This window comes from Priapulus caudatus, unplaced genomic scaffold, assembly GCF_000485595.1.
Source record: "Priapulus caudatus unplaced genomic scaffold, Priapulus_caudatus-5.0.1 Scaffold482, whole genome shotgun sequence".
Lineage (NCBI taxonomy): Eukaryota > Metazoa > Priapulida > Priapulimorpha > Priapulimorphida > Priapulidae > Priapulus > Priapulus caudatus.
In genome coordinates this window covers 138,475-151,064 of record NW_014577543.1, presented here as the reverse complement: position 1 = coordinate 151,064, position 12,590 = coordinate 138,475, and the positions used below count along the sequence as shown (strand labels likewise).

Below are 12,590 nucleotides of genomic sequence, written 5' to 3'. Positions count from 1 at the left end.
ATACAGTAACTGACTATCTAGAGACCACGCGACAACCGAAGAAAACTCGCACACAGAAATACAGTAACTGACTATCTAGAGACCACGCGACAACCGAAGAAAACTCGCACACAGAAATACAGTAACTGCCTATCTAGAGATCACGCGTCAACCGAAGAAAACTCGCATACCTCGGCAGTCTGTCGATTATCCATGGTGCCGAGGACGGAGTGCAGAGCACCTATGTTGTACATGATCGCCGACATTTCGAATTTCACGTCTGCGTACGTGCCCCACGTGTTTGTGTACACGTCTGCCCTGAAATCATGAGAGAGACGCACACATTCACTAGACATCTCAATGCAGCTGGGCCACAGCCTATGTGCGGGGAAATGGTGGCAGTTGCGACACCTAGATTTTGGAGAGCAAAAAAACAAGCTTAGGTAATAATTGTGAGTACATTTATTAAATAAGAAATAATGGAATACAAAAACAAATACAAATGACAAAAACATAATTATCCCTACAGTCTAACCCTATCCTACTACATCAGGAGGTCGAAATTAGCGGTATCCCGATAGCCGCAGGATAGTAGATTTTTGTGTTGGATATCAGATTGCCAATGCTTGGTATCCTGCCTCAATAGTAAAAAAAAAATCGTCAAAATCGGGATAGTGGTTTGTGGATTGTGGATAAGTTATCAACTTTATACGGCAGTGCATCTGAGCGAGTGCGCGTAGAGCGAGTGCGCACGATCTGAACGGGCTCAGGCACCCTGATTCTCATCGGATGTATCCATTACTACGCCACACTAGCATTATACAGCGGGCATACTATGAGCGTAGAAAGCATGGCGGATGATCATCAGGGTGGGCTCAGGTCAGCGATACACGTACATTAACGTGTTATACATTGTATCAACCAAGCCAGACATGCAACAATGCGTCTCTAGATACATGTACGTTTGCAGCGTATTGTGCAATCCTGGCCGTACGTAAAATGAATGCGCGCTCGCTGGTGCGCGGGCCGCGAGCGATCGATCGCCCAGGAGCGATGAACGAGAAGAAGCGCGAAACGTCATTATTGCTTATTTCAAAGTTTTGGATACCAACATTGTTGAAATTACTATCTAAATGAAAGTGTCAATGACACTGTAGCTCACCTTGGGTGTGATAGAAGAGGGAGGGGGATATATAAAGCAAGAGTATATGTGACCGGTGATAGCGAAATGAGTCACTTGGGGCAATTTGGACATTTTAGGTTGAATACATATTCAGATACCTGAGATTCATAGCTTTCTATTGTTATATAGATATTGAAAATTGGTTGAAAAATGAATATTTTATTACCATTATAAATCGAGATATCATGCGATTAAAATTTCCTGAGAATTGTCTAAAATAAGGGCTGAAAACTAATATCATTCACTGATATTATTAGCCGACACTTCTTATAAATCATTCAATTTAATTAAGACATTTTTGCTTATACAGATCAAAAGTAAACATTGTAGATGGTTTTTTTGGGAAAAAATTTTTTACGAAAATTTCCAACATTTTTTTTACTTTTTTTGGTAAAAATCGATTGTACAGTAGAATGCTACTGTGCGACTTCCGACTCATTTGGCTATCACGGGTCACATATGGGAGAACTCCCATTATATAGCATATCTCCCATTATATACTCTTGATAATGATATATGCATGAGTTTTGATGCGAAAATAAATGTTTCAGATCTGAAAGTCTGAAATCTTGACGAGAGATGGCGCTACGCCTAAATGATCGCCATTTTGGTTTTCAAATATCGCGCAAATAAAAACAATAAAATATTCCAGTCAAATTAGTGTAACGAAGAATCTAAAACCCAATATTACACGTATATAGGTATGATTGTAGAGTTGTTGACCAGTTAGACGAAATAAACGTAATAGGATGTTGTCATCTCTCCCATAGGAGTAACAACTGTTTTGGGGCTAGCCTTACACATTCACATACCAAAATTTAACAAAATCGAATGAATTTAGATGGCCATTTCCATTTTTTCCAAAAAGTGGGCGTGGCTCGAAAGTAGGTCGACTGGCGTGCTCCAAAATAGGAAGTTCAAATCTCTCCCATAGGAGTAACAACTATATGCAATTTGAAACATGTGGGTCAAACGGTTCTTGAGTTATCGTTGACCGTAGGCAGACACTGAAATGCATAGTGAAATTGCCAAAATCTACCTAATTTGCAAAATAAAAAATAAAAAATATAAACCTATGTGATATGTTTTGGGGTCAGTCCTCATTCATTCACATACCAGAAATGAGCAAAACCCATTGAACCTGAACTGACTTGTGGCCGTTTCAAATTTTGCCAAAAAGTGGACATGGCTCGAATGTAGGTCAACTGGCGTGCTCCAAAATAGGACGTTCAAACCTCTCCCCTAGGAGTAACAACTATATGCAGTTTGAAACATGTGGGTCAAACTGTTCTCGAGTTATCGTTGACCGTAGCCAAATGTTGACGGACGGACGGACGGACGTACGACAGACGACACCCCATGGCAATAGCTCATCTTGGCGATGTCAAGGCGAGCTAAAAATCTAATTTCAACCCCTGTACATGTGATTTAATTCTTTAAAATTCCTTCCCCCTCCCCTGAATTTGCTCGAGCATTGATGAAGGGATAGTTCTAAAAACTCTGCTGAATAACTAGTCTAAGGCTAAACAGAATTTACCATGTACACGTAAAAACACGTTACAATCTGGACTGACTATACTAAAAGCAACGACCAACCAATTATTCAAGTTTGGGAAGTATCTCTCTGAGGCGGATACCTCAATTAACCTAGTCAAACCTTCGAGTGAATGTGTTAGCCAGAGACCCATCTACCCGTCTTTTGGACAGCCTATTCTTGGATGAGAGTCAAGGATGAAATTTGATAGGGACGGCATGAGGACGGCACAATATATTATACACCTTGTATAACTGACAACGGTGCTTATAAAAATCATATAGATAAATATATATAGATAGATATTTTATAAAGAATATAAAATCATATCAGATTCTGGTCCTTTTGGCATTTCACACTAAATTTCCTCCATTTTAAAGTGAGGCCCTCCCCTATAGGGCGCTCAGATAGTGAGACTCCCCGATTTTTTTCCCTGGCCAACACCATGCTTCGAGTGAGATTCAAGTCGTTCAAAAATCACGGTTACCAGGTAAAATTCACAGCCGCCGCTCCGCCCTCGCTCATCGGAAATCGACTCTGCAGCAGATGCAGCTGTGCAAAGTATCTCTTGAGGACACTGCATCCCATGAAATCCTTGCTTGCCTTAATCGCGTTCTGTAACGACACACACGACGACTCTCTCACGCAAGCGTATTACCTAACTCGAAAAGGACCGCGCAAGACTCTAGCTCGAAATACCGCATGTAAGTAAGAATAAAGTCAGCAAATACAGCTTATATTCGTTAAAGCACTCGGGGTCTAGAGCTTATATTCTGGAGTCGAACGATCCGCAATTTACTGGCAGACTTCCCGATTTGACATCGGGAAGAATAAGTATGACTCAGTGAAGGATTAAGCAAACAATTGAATATCCGGCCTGCGAGAGTCTACAAGTTAAATTAGCGTCCGTTTCACCTGTCTCAGCTGTTCCAGCTCCTTTATTTCTTTGTTGTACGATTCCGGATCTTCATGGTAGTACTCCTTTACGTACTGAAATAAGGGGGGCAGAATTTAACATTCAAATAGTTCCACCGAGCATCAGTTATCAAAGGAAAGCCATTGTATTGACACTGCCGTTATTATCGCTGCCCAGTTACTCTAGATCGAAATAATGCCACAACTTCCCATCTGCTACCATTACACCTACAACTGTACAATGTCACTTATAATAATATGCAAGCAGCAATGCTCATAGGGTCTATGTCCCCCAGGGTACTGCCGGAACGTAACCTGGGTACGGTCCGGTATACCGGAACGTATATGCTGACAAACAACCAACATATCAGCAAAGGTATGATTTCTCTGCTACACATTACGATTCTATAAATGATCATTGACATTGAAAACTGTACGTTGTTGTAAAGAAAAAGTGAAACGGTCATTCGATGCACTTTCTATGTATTCTGAACCGTTCTTTGCAGGTAATTCTATTTGTGTTATTGTTGTTCTGTGTTTGTTCAGTGATGGGCAAGGGCCAAGGCAGAGCTAACCTACAGTTGTTTCACTCCAACACCGCCAAGGAACGAAATGTCATTAATGCCTAGTTGTGACAGACATTATTACTCAACGACGACAGACATTATTACTCAAACGATGACACATAATAGTTAATACCGTAACTCTGTGCATCCGGCCCTAGTCTAGAAGACATTTTCCACAATACTTCATGTCTACAATACAATACACAGTGGGTCATGTCTTCTAGACTAGCTCCGTGCATCCTACTAGTACTGTACTGGTTCAAGAAATCGGCCGGAATAAGATAAACAAAACGAAATATTTTCGCCACAACGTACACAACTGACGTGAACTGTCACAAGCTCCTGTGGCTAAACTCTCATCTAACAAACACCAAAGGCAACCGATACACAAAAATACACGGTAGCTATTCACAAAAGATTAATCATTCAATCACAAACCTTTTTAAGTGCTGCTGAAAAGTCTGTCGATTCTGGGCTTGTTTTGAGCTCCAGAGAGATCATCGGCATTAGAGGAACAGCCTCCATTTTCTCAGTGACGTCATCAATTTCTGTTTTGGTCCGCAACTGGGTCGGTCTATGTTATGATTTTAGAGGGGGCGGGGTATAGGAACATCTGGAAACCGGAAAACACCAGCGATAAACTTTAAAAAAATGATATATGAGATTAAAAAGAACTGGAAATTGTGATATCATGGGAAATGCCATATTTTTACATGAGGTTCAGGCAGTGGGCCCCCCACCCCCATGCAGTTCCTCCATTTTACTTCCTATTTGAGTAATTTTATTTGCACATATATCATATGTAATTTATTATACATTTTATAACACTTATATAACTTATATAACTTCTACACTTTATATAACACACATAAAAATGTACTTACAACACTCACAAATACACACGCGCACACACACATACATGCACTGGCGCCCACAGGTCTTACGAAAGTAGAAGCACAGACGGATAAAATCCTCAGTGCTAATAAAAAGCAAGCGCCGTAGGCGCGCTGCATGCTAGGGGGGTCTGGGGGCATGCCCCCCCCCTGAAAAAATTTTAATCAATGGTAGACGTCTGGAGATGCAATCTGGTGAGTCTTGCGAGAGAGATTTAGGAACAAAATGTAGGAACAAAATTGTTTAACCGAAAATTTACTGGAAGCACTGTGCTTCCAGTGCTTCTATCTGCGGGCGCCACTGTACACACACACACACACGCGCGCGCACACACGCGCGCGCACACACAGGCTCACTCACACACACGTATGCACGCATGCACGCACGCACGTACATACGCATGTCACATATGCATGCACGCACGCACGCACATATACGCATGTCGCATGCATATATACGCACACACACACGCACACGCACACGCACACGCACACGCACACGCACACGCACACGCACACGCACACGCACACGCACACACACACACACACACACACACACACACACACACACACACACACACAAACGCACGCACGCACGCACATACGTGAGTTCGGAGTCATGGCTCAGTTCATAGGTTAGGACCGCCGAGGTCACGGAACGTGTATTTTTTCACGTGCGAAAAAATAATTTTCCTGATTCTGTTAAAATAAATTAAAAGCCGGTTATGCGTAAGCTGATATGGGGAGAGACAAATATACAAGGGAGAGCGAAGGAAAGTGGGAGAGAAGGAGAGGGAGAATCAAGGAGAGGTATAGAGAGAGGGAGGGGAGAGAACGAGCGCGCAAGAAAGAGAGAGGGGGAAGCAACCTCAAATAAGTGACCCTCGCCCCCTGTATCGCCTCCTGTATCAGCTGTTGTCTTCTCGATCCACAAGTCTACGTCGTACTTCCAATCTGACAATAATTCTATATCATATGAGCACACCCCGTTGTGCATGCACGCACGCACACGCACGCGCGCGCACACACACGAACGCACGCACGCACGCATACACACGCGCATCTATGTAGGATCACAGCGTCATCATATATCAATATTGCCCTATAGATGGTGATTGAACACTTAATCGATTGATTTCATAATTACATACACGCATAAATCTTTACGTCTTACTTTGTTTCACCATCTCCCAACGTTTGCTTTTTATTACAGTAACTACCATCCCTTTTAGCTATCGACTCGACAGTAGTATACACCGTTGCCCTGTTGTTACCATATGTGAGTGAACTAATTTCTTTGCTGCTATGTCACTAGATCTCTATCTACAGGAGGAGAATAAAGAAGAAGTGGGAAAGAAATGTGCGACACATGAAATGCGAAGATATTCATATTCATGTAATATTACCATATGTTGCCTTTTCTATTTTCAATAAATTTAACATTTTTTCAGTTGCATCGATGCACATCTTTTGACCATATGTGTAACAGTACGTTAAATATACACGGCATTTTTATACCGATGGAGAGGGATGAAATCAAACCGAATCTTTACAATGACTGTATTTAACACATTCTACTAGTACATATACGCAAGGGTAGTGTGGAAGTCAATATGGATCTTCAGAATTGTTATATTTAGTAGATTCTACTACCGCAAAAACGAATTATTACTTGGCTAACAAAAAGATTCACTTAAAGGAAGTTCCAGTGAAATATGGAGAAGAGAAAAAAACAATAATAAAGATAACAAATATGTAAACTCGTCCACAATATTCTAAATTGATAAATAGTGCTACACAAAAAGGCCATATATACGGTTTCAATTACAAGCCGCATTTCGGATGCTGTGTGTTAAGTTGCCACATCTTCAACAACCCATCCCTTTTTATGCGGAATAACACAAGCACCCGGTGAGAATAAGTACGTAAACAAATGATCATTAACATTACCTGTGTTCAAAGGCTCCATCAATATTAACAGCTAATGCTATACGGTGCATATACTACAGCAGCAAATGTTATTCATATTACGTGACATTGCACCACAAGGACAGAAAGCCTCTCTCACTACTATGGCAATCGTTCGGCTTCCGTGAATGTGGCACTTAATTTATTTTAAAATGCCAACTTTTTTTCAATATCAACTTGATCAGTCTCATCTACCACGCAACATCATGCTCTTAAGTGAAAATTATCACTACTACGTACAAGTTCTGTGAGTAGAACAGAACAATTCACTAAAAAATCCAGTAAAATACGATAATTTCAGTTTGCAACAAATCCCGAGCGATGGATGACATTTAATCGAACTCAAATTTATCACAGACCACCTATCTGGCTCAAGATTCAAATTTGATTTGTTACAAGTTGTACGCATACTATGCTAGCATAACAGTGCTTTTTCTTCTATTTGATAGAAACATCTTTATCAGTTATAGAAATTTTTTATCATTGGCAAATAGTTGCTTCTAAGTGTTAAACCTTTAGCTTATCCTGCCATACAGCATTCCGCCACAACACATTTTTACATATGCGACACAACATGCATTGAAATAATTCATTCCGATACCATCCTGTAAAAATGTCTGTTTTTTTTTCAATCTGCAACGGTAAATTAGCCGATAATCGACTACAACAAAATGTAGGTCCGAATACAGGTTTACTAAACATACCCTTGCTAGAGAAGAACGTTGGGATTGACTCACATAATATAACATAATATTATATAGAGAAGCTTTAGGCACACCATTATTAACAGTCACGAGATTTTATGCTATACGCCCTGTGAAAAGCCTCTAGCCAGACTCGGTCAAAGTGAAGAGTGCGGGGTTAAACACAGATATTTATAAATAGCACATAATTTCATGTTACTCCTGACACACAAGCCATCACCAACAACAGCTTCGGAGGAGCTCATCCATTGGGACGACGGAGGCCTGTAAAATAGTCCGTAAGATTTCTCCAAACTCCTATACAGATTTTTCCACAGTGGGTCATCGTAACAAGTGTTTGAGTATACACATATATATATATATAAGCCTACGCCAACAAGAGTAGACCCCTATGACGATTCCGCATGGTTGACTGTTGGTGCCTCACTGTCCGCAGCTGGCAAGGAAGCAAAGTCGGGCAACGGAGCTGGGGGAGGGATGGCACCAAAGGTTTTCGTGAAGTCAAAGTCAGCAGGAAGCTGTCCTGGAGCGGGCGCTGTCTGTTCTCCACCGGCCGTCATCGTCAAGCCTACAACGCGCAAAAACAAGAGAACTGTCTTGGATGACGAGTTGTGAAAACCGATTATTGCACCAGGGAGAAATACACATTTTACATACCAGGGTATTTGCTTATTTAGCATATGTCATGTGATATTTTCAATAATGCTGAATAGCCGAGCTCGTAGAACACGAGCGTTACGTCTGATAGGTCGTTGGTTTGAATCCCATCTGTTTAGTTTTTTGTTTCTGTTTTTTTCTGTTTAGGGTTAGGGTTAGGATTAGGGTTAGGGTTCACAATGCGTATACATGTGTACACATGTGTATTGTCGACCCGAGCGATCCCGAAGTTCCGCCCTACTACCGTTCGGCTATTTCCGCAAAAATGTGTATTTCTCCCCGGTACACAATTCGTGAAAACCCAGCAGCTGCATAAGTATTCTACACTAGAACCACCATTTATCCTTTTTTAACTTTTATTTTTGTTCTTTTCTTCCTTTTTTATGACTGTGGTCCTGACTTTCACAATAACATCTTTCCAAACCAATATGCATGCGCACCTCAGTCATGGAAATAAGTCTGAAAACCCACCTGGTACCGATTTCAACAAATTTTATATTTACTATATAACATATGGTAAAATCAATCAAAATTAGCCGTCCTGTTCAAAAGTGCAGGGCGGCTACTTCCAATATTGACAGAGAATTTGAATTAGGCGGCACATCATCACTTCATTAAACAATGCAATCACACTGGCTGACAGTGGCTGAACTAGTTTCTAAAATCTGACTTTTTACTAATCAAACAGGGTGACCAAGTGCAGTAGGTGGAGCTATAATTTATCTGAAAATAATGCTAGAATCTAATCATGCTCTTCATAAAAATGTCGTTACCATTTCACAAAGCTAGTGCTACGACGATTTTTTCATCCATTTATTTTTCCATAGTTCTAAACTTTTTCTATTTAAAAAAAAGATATTAATAAAAAAAGTTTTGAAAAAACGTTTTCAAAAATGATAATAAAAAAAGATAAAAAACAAAGAGTAATTAACGTGTCACTGACCAGCAACAGGTGGCGGCACATTGACACTGACAGTGATGGGTGGCATGCCAGGTAATGAGATGGGGGTCGTCATAGGTGGCAGGGTCATGTTCGGTAAGCCAGGTATATTTTCACTTTCAGTGCCACTTGTCACCGGTGCCGCCGCTCCCGGTAGAGGAACTGTAACACAATGTAGAGAATTCTGTTGTAAGCCTAAGCGATATCCTCGAAAATAAGAGCTTTACTAAAGACGTAAGCAGCTATATTTGTAATATTTGCCATTAAAACAGTCTTCGGTGAATTTCCTAGCACTTGGATAATATATTTTTTTAAACATTTTACATAACTATATTACACTGTATTAGTATAGAAAGTCGTAAAATAGGATTCAAACAACTATATATAGTTTACAGTAACTAACGTCCGAAATAAATCACACCAGATCGGGCAAAGACATGTCCGACACAACACACTACACGCAAATAAAATTCACACACACGAAAAATACATATATAATAGAAGACATTCGGAATGTTTTGCGACTAAAACTTGCGCTATACCATTTGGATGTGCCGTCGACGATGCTACTGTAGCAGTCTGGGAAGTTGTTTGTTCCAAATTGCTCGTCTGCTGTGCAACAGGCACAGTTGGGACACCTATAATAATGACAACCAGCCTTTACACATACACATACATACATAATAAACACATACAAACAGACACATATGCACGCGCACACACATGCATGCACGCATGTACACATGCTCGCACTCACACGCACGCACGCATGCACGCATGTACACATGCTCGCACGCACACACATGCACGTGAGTTTAGGGTCACGGCTCACAATCCATGTTACCGTTTTTCGAATAGCAGAACCAAATTGTCAACAACTGTTAGTTCCTTTAACATGAATGTCTTCTGTACTATATATGCAAGCATGTAAAAAACTATACATACCATACGTGCATTATTCGCACATGATTATATTCATGTTATATTACGTTACATTTATTAATTATATATACTAGCTGGAACCCGCGCTAAGCGCGGGCTTAGTGACTGTGATGCATGTGTTACCGGTAGTGTTATGTGTAAGGTGTTATATAGAGAGTTTAGTTGTTGCACATGTTTTTTTATGGTTAAGATGTCAATAGAAATACATGTACAATCATGCTTACACGTAACGCATTAACCATTTGTTTGGCAAGTACACAGTGAAATACACACGCACGCACGCACGCACACACACACACACAGACACACACACACAGACACACACACACACACAGACACACCCACACACACAGACACACCCACACACAATACATATATTTACGTACCTGCTATGAGAGGTATGGTATTGTCCTGTGGTGAAATGTTCATTGCTGCAACTCCCTGACTAACATCGACCACGCCACTGTTACCACTGCCTATCGGTGTCGTCAGATTCGGCTAGCGACAAACAAAAGTTTACGTAAACAAATCATAAATTTTACATTTGCTAAACACACGACGGGTGTTAAGACACGTGTCAAAATAATCCCTCGAGACTTTAAGCTGCGTAACCCCCCCCCCAACCAAAGCTATTTCTTGTAATGCTCAAATAACGAAGTTTGCTTTTTCAACACATAGGTGGCGCACAAGTCGTGGTCACACTAGGGTCCCTGTATACAGAGAGTTGCGCCATGACGAGTCGGAAAAAATCGGTCACGTGGTCGCTGGACGACATGTTGTTTCCAAATGGATACGCACGGCTATGGCCGTAAGAAAGTGTACAATTAAATTATCATATGGCGCGAACGATTTGAGTTACATTTCCAGAAATCTAGATACACATAGACACATGTCTTAGCTATAATCTGTGTAATTTTTGAGTTTATTGAAGCACGATTAGTCTAATTATAATTACTACGGACCATTGTACAGCGTATCCATACAGCGCTGTACTTAAGCGGCAGCGGTGAGGTTCCATATGGAAACAAAATGGTGTCAAATCCTGATTTGGCGCAACTCTCTGTATATATAGGGACCCTAGGTCACACACCTGTCTCACTATTGCAATGTTGCAACTTCGTAACCACGGCCCGACTATCACGTCAAATTGCACGAGTTGCTGAACAAAATTGACACATCCTACATTATAACAGTGTACACTCACAGGCACGGGAGGTGAGTTGGCCTGCTTGAGTTCTGGTCTCGCTGGTATTCTGTGCAGATATCCATAGCCAATTCCACAACCCATGCTGGGGACAATATTACTCACAATTAAACAAGACCAATAGTGTTTGCACACCCATACACACTAACCAAACATGTAGGTCCCAACTTGTTTTATTTCGTAACTACAAACCTGCATAAAATGGACACGCTTTGTGGGTTGAAGTAATGTCATGCATTTATTACACTTGGGTTTAAGGTAAAATGCAATTCCAAATTAGAAATGCATATTAACGGATATCTGTGCCCTATACCTGCTCTCTAACACGTTACAGGGTAAACCAATATCGTGCATTTATTACACTTAGGCTTACGATAAAATACAATTCCATCTTAGAAATGTATATATAGGATATTAACGGATGTCTGTACACTACCTGCCCTCTCCACCCCATGCTGTGCTGGGTGTGATGGTCACTTCCCTACAGCTGTCGCTGTCGTTGTTGTAAACGTAGAGTTTTAGCGGTTTTCCTTCGTGTGCTTCGATCAGTGTGAACAAGTCTTCGGACTACATCGATAAAGAGAAAATCGTTCAGTTATTTTTATGGAGTTTCTCTTATTATTCTATACTAAGTTATTAAGCTACAATATTATTTGATTACTTTTACGGAGATATCACTATTTTCGTATTCTATACTGATACGACCACACGTACGCATGCAAGCATTCATGCCCACATGCCTGCACACACACACGCATGCACGCACACACGTATGCACTCACACACACACGCATACATGCCAACACATAATATGCAAAAACATGCACATACTCACGCTCTTACGCAAGTACACATGCACTCACCTCACACCCACATGTACGCATGCACGCAACCACTCACGTCCGCACGCACACCTGTACGCACACGCATATATGTCGAAAGTATAACATATAGAACTAGACAGAAGGCACTCACGGAGAGTGCATACCTCCGCCAGCGACATACGCCATACAACTCACGAACACACGAATAACCGACGATATACGCCAGCGTACATGTAACATGTATGTGTTACGAGCTGGCTCGTTGCTCGCTGCTGGCTGCT

General features: G+C 41.1%; 2 protein-coding genes across 2 annotated transcripts in view; both read right to left on the bottom strand.

Moving 5' to 3' along the window:
- LOC106810877 (tyrosine-protein phosphatase non-receptor type 23-like) overlaps positions 1 to 4,702 on the bottom strand; it is a gene marked incomplete at its 3' end in the record, with an annotated part of 40,897 nt that extends 36,195 nt beyond the window's left edge. The window contains 4 exon segments of the mRNA XM_014814345.1: positions 147 to 297; positions 3,184 to 3,311; positions 3,612 to 3,686; positions 4,616 to 4,702. Coding sequence (XP_014669831.1) covers positions 147 to 297; positions 3,184 to 3,311; positions 3,612 to 3,686; positions 4,616 to 4,702 — 441 coding nt within the window.
- Positions 4,703 to 6,461: 1,759 nt separating this feature from the next.
- LOC106810882 (Golgi reassembly-stacking protein 2-like) overlaps positions 6,462 to 12,590 on the bottom strand; it is a gene marked incomplete in the record, with an annotated part of 16,687 nt that continues 10,558 nt past the window's right edge. Inside the window, 6 exon segments of the mRNA XM_014814351.1 lie at positions 6,462 to 8,310; positions 9,343 to 9,501; positions 9,882 to 9,977; positions 10,668 to 10,779; positions 11,486 to 11,570; positions 11,922 to 12,052. Of these exon segments, the coding sequence (XP_014669837.1) occupies positions 8,132 to 8,310; positions 9,343 to 9,501; positions 9,882 to 9,977; positions 10,668 to 10,779; positions 11,486 to 11,570; positions 11,922 to 12,052 (762 nt within the window).